Below are 14,190 nucleotides of genomic sequence, written 5' to 3'. Positions count from 1 at the left end.
GTACCTGGGCTTGATCTTTTGAAGAAGTTTAAGCAAGATGTGAAATAATTCCATGAAGATCACCAACAAATGGGCCACACAGCTAAGCTTTTGATTAAGGCATAATTCCAGCCATCACTTTACTTCCCATATAGCCTTTGGTGAAAAACCTATGAATCTAGTTTCCAGAAACTCTTCACTCTAAATCTTGGGTGTTCAGAAGTGCTAAAATTCAGTGCACCAAAGAAGTCCAAAGCAGTGGAGCAATGGTTGCTTGAAGCTCCCTGGATTTCCTGGTTGTATTTAGAGCTGAGCAATTGTGCTGAGAAACCAGGCAGCTGCAATAACCTGAGTACTGAGAAACAAAAATACCATCCCTGCTGAACCCCAAACTGCATAATTCTCAACAGAGAATGGTGCTTTAAATGAGGCTATAACACAGCAGTAGAGCCTAGAATTAAGTCATGCATATTTCCAAACAACTGGCAATAAACCTAAGTTTACTCTATACTATCAGTTCAATATGTTTAAATTTTATTATTTATTTTCTATATGAATAGGTTTATCTCTCTCCCTCACGAAGAAAAAATAAGAACCTTGGTTATAGAAGGGCCATTGGTAAATTTACAACTCAGTTACATTCCAGAATGTAACATTGAACACATTTGTTTTGATCAAAAGACATACATTTATATCAGACTCTGCCATATAAGTCTAAAGTAAGACTTTTTACGACAATAGATGTGCCATAAGGAAGGGGCAAACCTGAGATGCTCAGATATAATCACTCCTAAAGAAGTGTAATTTATTTTTGTAAATACATTTAAAATAATAAAAATACTTATATTTCACAGGCAGAAGTAGATGAAACATTCTAACAGGTAAATTAAAAAAAAAGAAAATGGCCTTAAAATTATATAAAATAATTTATTTCCCAGGAGAAGGAAGATAATCAGGAGTTAGTGTAACTTTCAGACTTTTCAATTACACTGCTTATTGGAAAATAAAAATAAAGAAAGGGTCTGGAGAAACTCTTTTCTGAAATAATTCAGACAATGGGAGCTAGAACATCAGATCTCTCAGTTAGAAAATGAGTCCAGAGTACTTTTGGTGGCACACAACTTTTTTTCCTGCTATCCAAGAGTAGAACTTATGTTAAACCTACAATCGCAAGAAACATCTGCAGCACACATCTTGATTTTCAAAGATGAATTTTAAAAATCTATATGGGAGTTAATGTATTTTTATTATGTCTGTGCTTGAGTATTTATATCTAAGGGTCAGATGTGATAGAAAAGTAATGAGACCATGTTGAGAAAAATGAGGTGGTCAACAAGAAAATCAACCTCATTTATAATAATATTCCTGTGATCAGCAGGTGCATAACTCTTCCAGCTATGGTCATTAACTGCATTCATTTCACACTTAACATCTACATTTGCAAGCCATTTGAAAGTAAAATTACCTTCCAATTCAATTTTCAATTTTATTTTACATCTTCAAATTTGATTGGCTATTTTGCTCACAATGGTAACTATAGTGAGATTGCAAGTGAATGGCAGCAACTACCCAAGAGCACAGATAGACTCATCTGCTCAGATTGCCTATTCACTTTGCTTCTCTATGGATAAATGGATAATAATTTATAACCATTTGTTAATGTTCAATTCAAGGCTAAAAATGAACTTAGGAAAAAACAATACTGAACTATTGAAGGGATGCTTCATTTGTCAGGATCACTTGGTCTTCAAATGAAAGTGGCTTTCTCTTTATAAATGATGCAACCTGGAAGTTTACCAAACATAAAAGCAGGTATTTCATCGATGTTGCTAAGCTCCCATGCAATTTAATACTAACAGAAATCTCTTTGTATCCTGGTCAAAATCCAGAGAGAATTCTTTGCTAATGCTTCACTATTAGTACATTAGTCCTTAACAACTGTAGTGCCATTTTCTCCATAAAGGCATTTGCTTCCTAAACATTACAGGTTACATCATTATCATCATCACCACCTCCATTTTAAAGACAAAAAACAAAGTAATACCAATTGTCAGCTGATTTGCCATGCTTGCAGATTCTCAAATTTCCTTATTCAGAGGCACCCTGTACTTCACATACATTTTATTTTATATGCTACTTGTAAATTGGTCTTGTAGGAGATATCACATTACTGAAGTGCCTGTCTGATCTGCAACCCAGAACAATGTATCCTGCCCCCCAAAAAACAGAAGTAGTTACATTGAAAATCATCAAATCTCTACAAAATAAGAGATCTGGAAGACTGATATGTCATCCAGACTAGAGAACAAGTTGTACTGTATACTGGAATTTCCTGTTGATAGTGGTTTTTTTTTGGAGAGCATTAAGAAAAAAACCCCATAAAGTGCCCTTAACCAGTGTCCATAAAGAATGAGTAACACAAGTGGCAGGCACAAAACAAGAATCATCAAATCTGGTTGTGAGAATGAAAATCTTTCAAAATATGAGCAGTTATGAAGAAATGGTGAATCCTGACCTCTCCCAACCAAAATAATTAATACTTTAGTACTTATTAGTGCTTCCATCTAAAGTTCTAGAAGATGTGATGACTGGGAGAGTTATTAAAATTTTTTAACTTTCAAATATATGAGTTAAAATCTCCTTTGTAAATTATGAAATTCAGCGTACCCTAATACTTCTAAGAATATTTCTGTATTTCACTCCTGCTTCACAAAATAATCAAGGAACATGTCTCATGCTACTAAATACCAGAATTTCAAATAATCTCTCAGCTAAATCTATTCAATAAAGTTTACCTTCATTCTCTATCTAAAATCTTCCAATAATTTCAGATGTACATGATAGAGTTAGCATCTATGTCCTGCTTTCAATTTTAAGAGATTGGTCTAAGTTTTACAAGACTAACCAAGATTCATATTGTTCTGTATCTGAAAACATGCTGGGTGTTTAGGTTAACATGAATAATTTATGATATCTCTGTCAGCAAAGCTAAAATGATGACTGATTATGATAGCATCTAATTCACATAAATTCAAACTGTTATGGTATCTATGAATAAATTAGCTATACTTGTAAAACCTATTATGTTGTGGTTATTAAAAATCTCAAAGTAATAAGCTTATATTTATAGAAACAAATGTTTGAAAACAGGAAATATTGTATCAAAATATATATTCCACTGTACTGTTCACAGGCCTTGCAATAAGATTTCTTAGCAGCAAGCACAACTACTTCAGGAATGAAGAGATTTTTAACACCTTTTCGCCTACAGATTCCTTCATACATAACTAGCTTCAACAGAAAACTTATCAGGTATGTTCCAGAGTTTGAAACTCACAGAGTTTGCATTAATTCAGAATATAACAAGAGCTGATGCCTTCTGGAGCTGGCTAAGGCTAGTGGCAAACAAAGCTAATTTGACTATGAATAGTGGGATAGTAACTGAGCCAACCTGTTGATAAGTGCTCTGCCAGCTGAGCAAAGGTTGAAAGTCTGAGGTTGGAACACCAGGAAGAATTAAGAAATTAGGAGACATAGGTACCATTAGAGTGAATGAGCAATCCTGTGAATCCTCAGCACATTCTGGCTGGAAAGATGGTCCATGAGGTACTGAGTGATTCGAGGAAGGGGCAGCACAGCAGAGCCCCACAGCACTTTAATACTGAGCACCACGTCTGGGCTTGGGGGCAGCTGCAGCTCTCACTGACAATGGGCATGTTTGCTCTGCAGCTTTTCATGGCAGAGCTGAGGGGAGCTCTTAACAGAACTCAGATCACCCAGCTACAAGTTGTGCCACATGTTTTACAGCTGTTTACCATGCTAAGATTTAAACAAGTTTGAAGCAGCAGGTTTTGGCCAACACGGAGAGAAGCAGTGTGACTTCAGAGCTGCAGCAATGGATGAGTAAGAACCATGCCTGAACTGGGGAAAAAAGAGAACAATACACAGGGACTCATATAAGACCACAAAATGTTTCAGTACACAACCAGGAATTGAGCACCTCATCCTTGTTCTTAGAGTAGACCAGTCTGCTCTTTTTGTTTTCTTTTTGTTTCCTTCTAATTTTTTTTTTTATGCTATGGTACAATTTCTATGGTTTGTTTCTGCACACCAACTGCTCTACTCATTTGCTCTAAAACTTTCCATTACAAGATGTGCTAATTTCATGTGATACCAAACACTGAGAAAAACCATATCAGAAACAAAGTGTGACCATGACTGGCATTACAGTTCTTTAAGAATAAATGTTTGAGTGCTTGTCAAAATGCCAAGCAGAAGTACTAACACCCACATGTCCATGCACTGGGAATTAAAGCAAAAATGACAACACAAGCCAGATGCTGTTTTCTTTTACATGCAAATATTTTTTCAAACATTGAGTTACCTTTGCTTTTTCAGAAAAGTAGCAAAATCCATAACACTGAAGATTTAACAACTGGCTACTGCATTTGCAGCAGACAGCTATGTTCAGCATTACTAATAGCTTTGCTATTATTTGCTCCAAAGAAGCTGCATAAATTACATGCTCTCTACCTTAGTTGTGATTTTATTATGCTTCATCAAATTTTTCATCCACAATCTATTTTACACATTTCTACACAGATCAATACATTGACTGTTAATGTGGGGGTATTCATCTAATCATGCCACATTAAAAAGTATCTAAAATTCTATTAAGATTTCTTCTGAAGAAAAGATAAACCAGCTAATATATGGTTTGTACATTTCAGTATTTATGGCAGGAATCTCGAATGACTGGTTGACAGCAGCAAGTTAGAAAGTTTAGCTCTGCTGATGCCAGCAGTGATGGATGGTCTTGAAGAAATTCTTGTTTGCTGACCAAATCAATCACTGAACAGAATGCAAAAGAAGATGAGGCTCAAACTAAATTCCTATTTCCATCTCTCTGCAGAATGGGAGAGCAAGAAATGCAACATAAAGCTTCATGCCCAGCTATTACAAAACTTGTCAGTGATTTTTACACACAGTAAATTTCATAGCTGGGCATGCTATCTATTTTACTTGAAGCTGCTCAAAGATTCAAGACTAAGTAGTCAGGTTGTGTAAGAAACCACCTTTGAACATTAAACTTCAGAAAGCAACAACACCATCAACACTCTGTCTGCAAACAAGCAAGAGATTGCTTTCAGAACATCTGGAAAGAAGGGAACTGAACAGCAGTCACATGGCAAGAAGGACTTGTATTTATTATTTACTGGATTATCTTAAGTCTGCTAGGATAAAATAATGCATTGTCTATTCTGCAAGTATTGAAGGACTTTATGGGTACAAGTAAGTTACAGTTGATTTCAAATACAAAACTCAGTATTAAAACTATTTTTAAAGAACTTTTATTAACTTTTTAATACAGCTGCACTCAGTGGGGAACAACTGATATTGTACTTTTAAGACATAAACACCTTCATTCAAAGTAACTGGAGCTCCAGAGAAAATACAGTTAATATGGTTTCTATTACATGCATTATATAGCAATATAGTATATGTTACATAAAAAATATATATAGCAAATACAATATACATGTATATAAATCTATAAAAGTATCTAAGAATATAATAGAAACATATATTTGCTTTTATAAGAGGGACACAGTAAAGATGGGAACAGGAAATAGAAAGAAAATATTAAAAAATGTGAAGTCTAAATATAAGCTGGAAAGAGAAAAGGTAAATAAGGGTGGGAGAGGTGATAGAAAATGTTTTTATCAAAAAAAGCAAGCAATGAGAAAAATGAAATTAGTAGAAGTAGAAAAGAGGTTCTTGTTAAGAAGGTGTCAAATACCCAAAAGAATCAAACTGAAGATGACGCTACAAAAAAATCTGAATTCCTGCACCTGTCATTAAATCTCTGCCCCTGCCTGCAGAATGAACATGAGAAACAAATCTTGGTTTTGAGTTGGTACTTGGTGTTTGGCCTCTGTTGCATGACATACCCTGTTTGTTTTTCCCTTTGAATGCAAACTTACAGAAAGTCAAACAAAAATAAAATCCTTCTTTCACTTTACACGATTTAATTGCTAATTTAATTGATATCATTCAACTCATCTTTGCTTGCAGGGCTTCTAATGGCCCAAGATTTCTTTTCTTAGTCCAATCTCAGATATTCTATGGGCTACAAAGCTGAGTGAGTTGTGCTGTTTATATATAGTATAAACAGATGGTGTCACTAAGGGAGAAATGTTGTCCAAAGCCTGACAACGGCCCAAGTTTAAAACTCTATTAAATCATTTCACACCTAACTAATAAAATGTCTGTTTCTGCTGTATCTCTCTTTCTTCACAGTGTGGAACAAATTATACCAATCGAGTACTCCATTTGTTTCTCTAGCTTTTTAGCATTTGTTTGGTTGTGTTTTTCTCCTCCAGTTATTAGAATATGTATTTCTTTTTGCCTTGGACCAAAGGGCCCTCTCTTATGACTAATGAATAAGTCTCATGAATTTTCAGGCAGTCCTCATGCTCCAGTATTTTCATGTGTTTGATAAATTTGTGCTCCATTTCTCCAGATTTTTCATCATCTTCATTCAGGATTTTTTGGAGTTTGTTCTGTCTTCAAAGGAATGTCAGTATTTAAAACATCTAAGAAATAACGATCTCATTAGCTTAATTACTTTTTATTGACTTGACAAGTCACCATGCTTTAATGCAAAATATGCCACCACAATTAATGACCTCAATCAAGAATTCACTTTAAGTATTCAAAGAAATTTTATGCATCTTACAGTAACTCAGTGGCGAAGTCTTTTCCCAATGGCACAAAAATCTGAAGTGTCAGATATTGCTGCACCAGTCCCACTAGAAACAGGAAAAAAAAAAAAAAAGCTGTGTGCATGCAGATGCACATTTCACCATCCAGCATTTCCATTTTGTACCATATGCTATGCTCCTACCACACTATTTCCCAAGGTTCACACAACATATGAACAGGAGAAAAACCTGAAGAAATCCAATTCAAACTGCAATAAAAGTATTGTTTTAAAAGTCCATTTGTGGCTTTGGTGGAATTCTCATGAAAGTAAATGGAGCCTTTTTTTTAGCTTACAATTTTTCTGCTCCAAGAGCATGAAGACAATAAATATCCCATGAGAATTATAAAATGAAGCAATACTGTCCTATCAAGATTATCTTATAGTGGCATTAAACTTGCGCTCATGTTGGTGACAATTTACACCTTACTAAGCAACTTCAACAAAGCTCTTGGGTAAGAATGCAATTCAGATCATGACAATGCGTCTCAGTGGAGGCTTCTGATTTTTAGAATAATAACAAAGGAGTTTGACTGAGGGAGCAAACAAAAAGATTCAGGTAGCTTCCTATCAAGGGAAAACAGTACAAAGCTGTCTGAATTGAACCATATGTTGTTTTCTCAGATATTCCATCAGGGATGACACAAAGGCTGCTTTTCATTGACTTCACAAGCCTGAACAGCAACACTGGCTCCTCCTCTAAAGAATGACACATCAGAACTTTCTTCTTTTGAGGGCCAAAAGACACCTTAAAACTTCAAATTAGATTTGCATATATAGTAGCTTTTATTTTGGAAGAGTATACAAAGTTCCAGTGCAACTGGGAGACCATATATTGATTAATGAAATACTTGAGGTACATACACCTCAAGAGAGGAAGAGACCAAACAGAAGGAAACAGACTGGTAACAGATGGAAACCTGACTGCAGTATTGCAGCATTAGCTACAGTAAATTTAAAACCAAACTATTTTTAGCAGTGATTACCCACACAATAAATTCTTAATCCTCATTTTAATATTTAGTAACAGTTAGCAACTGTTTTTCTTTTAATTGTTTACTGTTTGCTGTATTAGTTTGTTGTACCATTGAAAATAAATTAGTTTGGTTTCTCAAAAATATACATTGCATTAATAGTAATTTTAATGAAGATAACAGCCAATTTCTTTCATGAAAATCAGACTAAACTTAAAGGCCTTACACAGTCACCAGCCCAAGAAATTTTTTTTTTTGGTGTTTATTGGGAGAAACCTACGTGTTACTGTATACCCTACATTAGAAGTACACTAAAAGATTCCCATACCATTTGTTTAAAATCACCATCTCAATTTTTCTTTAAAAGCAAGCAGTTAATTCTAAGCCAGCTCAAGTCACTCCTACAAGCCTTACAAGGTACAGCACCCTCTCATGGAGTTTAAGGCATATTATGACTTCTGTATTGCAGACTGCTTGGACTCTGGATTATTGTGGTGCAACAGACACCCTGGGAAAACACTCCACAGTACCCTTAAACACTGATTACCTGAACAGAGAGGAAATTTGGGTATAAATTTCTTGTACCACTAGCGCTTATTTGATACAAAACTAAAAATTCTTTAAAAAGTAAAATAAGAAAGGGGACAAGAACCTAGTTTCCATTCATTAATGCCAGTAGAATTACTGACTTTATTAAGTGCTGAATGGAATCAGAGTTATTTATCAGATATTGGTCTGTAGCAGGATCAGGTACAAAGTGACCTTGGCAGCACCAGGACATGTTAGATCTTCCCTACAGCATTTACTCTAATATGGCATTTCTGTAAGTTTTACTTATTTGTCACTGACCTGCTAAAAACTTAAAAAACTTTTCCATGCTGAATTATGTCTGAACTAAGGGAGAACAATGTTTAGCATTTCAATATAAGATTGATGTAATAATCAGAACAGCATCACAGACATTGAATTCTTTGATACTCACAAGTTTGTTTGGTTTCCCTTGGTAGCTTCATTTTGTTGATTAGACTGTTTCCTTCAAGTACAAAAACAAAGCCTTTTAGTTCTTTGTCGTATTCCTACAGAAAGGAACAACAAACATAAACATCCTGACAGAATTCTCCTCCTGTCAGCCAACCATGCTAGTAACATATCAGAAAATGCAGATGGCACTGCAAGTATGACTGGCTCACATTTGATGGCAAAAATATAATCCACAAAAATATGTCCTTTACTTGTGTGTTTTATGAACAAATATTGCTGACAAACAGGATTCACGAGTCAGTGAGCAAAGCTCAATTCACTGGTTACCAGAGTGCCAAAATTACTTTCTAAATATTTAAACTGTAAAATTACACTGTGACCAACTCAGTTTGCAAGCAGGCATACAGAAGTAATTTAAGTAGTCATTTAGTCTGCCAAAATGATAGAACTGTAAGTGACAACTCCACTGTCAGGTCAAAGCCCTCATTACCTTCTAATTTTAAGCTTCATTCACATTTTTCTGGTTTCTACTCTAGGTTTCATAGATTTCTTTAAAAACTTACTTTTGATATAGCTGATGGGTTGCCAAAAATCTTCCATTTTGCTCCTGGGTTCTTGCCTTGAGCACTGAATATTTCAACAAACCGGCCCCCCTATGATAAAATGGTTTGAGGATACATCAGCCAGCACTAAATTATCAAGGGTCAAGATGAGAACCTAAGAATCCCTCTGTATCATATTGTTACCACAGTCAGTACTACTGATCAGTCAGACATCAGAATATAAATAACAGCTTCTAGACTACTATAACATATCAATTAGTGTAGTCAATATTTGGCTTTACTAGAGGATTAGAAGATAAAATTGAAGGAATACTATGGAGTATTTTTAAATTATTTTATTTATTATGTCATTCTCTAAAAAGCAAAATTATTGTAGACATTCAAAAACTATGCAAGAGATGACTAATTTATATTTGGATAAGATTCATTTCCACAATTTGCCAAATGAAGTGAGTTTTAAAACATGCCGCTAAAAAATAAAAGGTGATGCAGATTGGATGTTTTGTCTGATCTCCAAAGGAAATGAAGTTTACACCATTTGTCTACATATGTGAATGGCTCTGCCTACATATTTTGCAGTAACTTTTCTAAGTTACCAAATTTCAACCCGATTTGACAAAAAAAAAACTTACTAACTTTTCTGGGCCAACTTAAGCAGCCTGGGAGTAGATCTGTTCCAGGCAGTATCACCATGAAAAAAGCTACAGCCTTCATGAGGGAACAGAGAATTACTACTGGAAAAAGATTATTATGGATGTCCCTGTCAGGTGAAAACTCCTGACACAGAGCACGGGCCTACTGGACCTCAAGGAATTCCAACACAGGCTCTTGGGGAGGTTGGCTTCATCATCTCTGCTTAGGGAATTATTCACCTCTAGATTTTTGTCATTTGATGTGGCATTTTTTGTGACATCTGATGCACTGAGCCTACAGTTTGCTAAGCATTTTTCAGCAGCATGGTTGACCTAATAAATCATTACAACTCTGCCGTTCCCTTCTCATTTCTAGTTGCCTGCACTCCCCAATTCTCCTTATGCTCAGCTGCCCAAGCAATTGCCTGCAAGTCAGAATGAGCAAGAGGGGCAAGCAAAAGAAATGCTCCTCAGATTAGTTTTTCAGAGAACATCAACTCTGCACTGTATATGAATTAGGTATTTTCCTCTGCCCACACACACCTGGCAGCTCCAGCCACATGGCTGATCCAGTGATTGACTTAGTCAATTCTAAGGAAATTCAAAATGGCATTCCATAAACTCTGGCCAAAATATTTTTTAAACTTACAATGGATGGATTTTTAATATGATATACTATCAATTTTCAAGTTACCCAATTCATTTAAGGACTACAGGATCAAGTTCTCAAAAAGTTAAGAAAGATTTTTAACTGCTAAGCTGTATGTGCTTGCAGCAAATCTTAAACAAGTGGCTTTTTCTTCCATCTTTACAAATACATTTTGTTAATAGCACAGCCCTTGAATTGGCCCTGATTTGAGGTTAAACTGAACAGGACATGTAAAAATACCAGACACTGTTTGTTTGACATGAGAAAATGTCAAACAAACAGTGATGCTACTTTTGCTGACAAAAGTTACTTGGTGCTGTGGAGGATTGTTAGGCCTCATGAGGGGTTCCAGTGAAGTTAGGCAAGAAACCACAAACTCCACAATCAACTGCAGGGGAGTATGGGGCATCTCTGGGAGCAAAGTCAGTGGGAGCTAGGCATCAGAAATTCCATGAAAAGCTGAGACAGCCTAGGGAACGGCATCAGGAATATCAATTTTGGATACAGAAGTAAAATATTTGGGACCAGTGGGGAAAATGTAGTTAGGGTGGGCTGTTCTTTTGGGATGGGATTGGTGCAGAGAAAGGGAAGGCAAAGTGTGGTGGAAAGAGAGGCCAGGAAGGAGTAAAAGGGATAATGAAGCTCCTAATGATGTGACTGCTGCTGTCACATGCTTGTGCTGTACCAAGGGCATAAACCAACCCCCTTTTCTGACCACACCTTAGGAGCTGGGACTCCTTCCATGACAACATGGAAGCAGTTGTGCCTTCCCTGGCCCACAAGGGTAAAGAACAAAAGCCATTGGCAAACTCATGTTGTGCCCATTCTAGACCAGACAGCATCAGCAGGTACCCACTTCTTCATAACACTTCTCCAAAAATACTGAATTATGAAACACTCCAAAACACTCCTGTAGCTGGACTTTTTGCATCTCAGGATAAGCTATTTTAATTGAGCTCTCTCAGAGATGAAATGAAAATGGGTAAAAATTAGAATTATTATTATTTCTGTTTTACCTGATAGTGGTTTCTGAACATTTTCCAACTTTCATAGGCAGAAAATAATTTAGCTTCTCAGTCAGTAAAGACACCTGCAAGCTATGCTGAAAAACAAAAAAAAAAACAACTTTAGGATTTGACATGAAAAAAATCCTATGACAATACAGCCATATTTTAAAACATGTGACTACTATTACAAAGTACTTTTCTGAATAGAAATGTGTATCAACTGCATCAGAGTGCTACTGCAAAAGAATTAGCACCAAAATAATATTAATATTGACACTGACACTGTCTTGGAAAACATTCTCTTTGTGCATCAAGTACTCAGGGCTGCCTTTTCTTATATTCCAGGGCTGCCTTTTCTTATTCCAACAAGTAATTTTATGTCAGTCCTTATTTTTTATCAATGAAGACTTTCTCATTCTTTAAAAATGCTTAAAAATAATCTTTGATACATATTTTTTTATTGCTATTTGCTCTCAAATGCCCACTGGAAACATTAAAAACAATTAAAGAGGAGTTTAACATTCAATATAGAAAAGTAGAAACATGGAACAGCTGCAACAGAAATCTCTCCATCTAGAGGTATTTGGCAGAGACTTCTGAGACAAGTTATCTTCTTTCACATTCAGCACTCTTCTTTGACAGTGATTACTGTAAGACTCAAACCAAGCACTTCAGTCATCTGAGGGCTGCTCAAGTCACTGTGAATTAAGAGATGTCTGCAGTTACAGGATTGGAACAGTGGAAAGGGAATAGGACTGACACTGGACGTCCTTCTTTGATCACACTGAGTGTCTGGGGGCTCACCTGGCATCCACAGAAAGTGAAGAGGCCCTGAACATAAAAAGAAGTTGTCACTCCAAAGACAGTGAAAAATCAGCCACAAGAGACAGGAAGCACCTTCACTGAGAGCTGGAAGTGCTCCTCAACTCACACAGGAATCCTTTCACAGGACTCTGCCTCACTTTTATTTGATATACTTTCTTCTGTTCATGTTCAGTTTTGGTACAAACAACTTAAGAATTAAATTATTTTAAATGACTGGATATTATTCCAGACTGCAACTAGTTTTTTACAAATAGAAACAATATGCTGACCAGGTGAATATAAATACAGCTTCTCATAATGAACAGTTCAGCTCTCACAACCAAAAAGTAACAAAGTTAAAAAAAATTATGAAAACATATATGGCTACAAATGAACTAGAAATTCAGTGACAATATGCATGAGTTCATGAAGAATGAATCCATCTAAAGGATTAGGGCACCATTCTATTTGAAAAAGTAAATAATCATTCATTTATGAAAACATGATGAAATCTATTGATATTTATCCACATTTATTTTAATCAGCAACAATTAAATCTTAAAGTTGTTTGTAAAAAAAATAAAAATGGAAAAACAAGCAGATATTGTAAATTTATCCCATGCTGTTGCCAGAAATATTAGTTTGTTTAAATTTTTTTTTTATTATAAGGAAAATGAAATTTAAAACCCACAGCATTTGTAACAGGCCTATCAAAACTTGTAATTAGTATTTTGATCAAATTCATAGCCAGATGACTCTTCCTAACTTCAGTGGAAGGTAAACTTGTAAACCCAAAGCTTACAAGCATCTGTGTTTGGACAAGTCATTCAGCTACAAAGCTGATCATTGTAAACACCTCTGTGAAAGCAGTAAATTTCAGTTTGTTTTTCATTCAGGCAGGTAAAATACTGCAAGTGACACTGAATACATCTTTGCTCCTATATTGCTTAATTATAACTTACCAAATTTCATTACTACAAATGAAGACTAGAAATTACCTTTGCTATTAAGATTGGTGGTCACTAAAACCATTAAGTGAATGACATATTTGTCACGTAATTACTGAGGTAATGTTAAAAAGTGCTTCCATTATGCATCAAGTATTATTGTCTTTAATTATAGTAAGCAATTCTTAAAGGAGAGAACAATCTGGAAAATTTATAGTTGTGGTATTTTTCCTCTTTTCACCTTTCCTCTTGCCAGTCCCTCCAGAAAGTCTAAAATTCAAAAGTACTTAAAATCCAGAGGGACTACTTAGAAAAAAAAAAAAAAAAACAGCAGTTTTTTGCCTAGTTATCAAATAAATACGACTTTTATGACATCTTTGCAGAATGCCATAGATTAGTAGCTTTCTCATTTTTCAGTCAGAGATCAAAATTATTCTTTTAGTGCCCTGAACCATGAACCATGAATGTCTGTCCAACTGGAAACACAGGTCTATCATATCAGTCAACGACAAATAATCAAGAAAGTAATTTATAAAGCTAAGCAACAATGAAAGATATTTATCTTTGAATAGATTCCTATCCGAATTTACCTTGTGTTGTCTTGGTTTTTGCAGTGGCTTTGATCACTGGTTTCACCATGCTTCTTACATCAACAATAAAGTAGCAGTATCCAAAGAGCCCCTTATTCCTTCCATTCACCCAAGCCACTCAGGACTCTGCAAAAATATCTCCATCCTGTGACGGCTTCTCATGTATATTTCAATAATATTTGTGTTTATGTAGTCCTGGATTCCAACAATTGGTCCTTTGAAAGTGACAAGCAAAAAGAGTATTTCACAAACAGCAAATGCAGACAGACCTTCATGCTCTCTTAATGTAATTAGTACTAAG

General features: G+C 35.4%; 1 protein-coding gene across 1 annotated transcript in view; it reads right to left on the bottom strand.

The window, feature by feature from the left end:
* The window catches only part of CFAP20DC (CFAP20 domain containing), a 64,267-nt gene extending 50,283 nt beyond the window's left edge, over positions 1–13,984 (bottom strand). The window contains exons 1-5 of the mRNA XM_054280947.1: positions 13,890–13,984; positions 11,558–11,643; positions 9,261–9,350; positions 8,699–8,792; positions 6,719–6,791 (exon numbers count right to left, since the gene is read on the bottom strand). Of these exons, the coding sequence (XP_054136922.1) occupies positions 6,719–6,791; positions 8,699–8,792; positions 9,261–9,350; positions 11,558–11,578 (278 nt within the window). The 5' untranslated portion in view covers positions 11,579–11,643; positions 13,890–13,984. The remainder of the gene's footprint in view (positions 1–6,718; positions 6,792–8,698; positions 8,793–9,260; positions 9,351–11,557; positions 11,644–13,889) is intronic.
* Positions 13,985–14,190: the final 206 nt, after the last annotated feature.

The sequence above is a fragment of the Melozone crissalis genome, unplaced genomic scaffold, assembly GCF_028551555.1.
Source record: "Melozone crissalis strain CALT ecotype California unplaced genomic scaffold, PUWL_Pcris_2 ptg000029l_1, whole genome shotgun sequence".
Classification (NCBI taxonomy): Eukaryota; Metazoa; Chordata; class Aves; order Passeriformes; family Passerellidae; genus Melozone; species Melozone crissalis.
The sequence above is the reverse complement of the archived record's forward strand: the minus strand, read 5'-3'. Positions and strand labels throughout refer to the sequence as shown.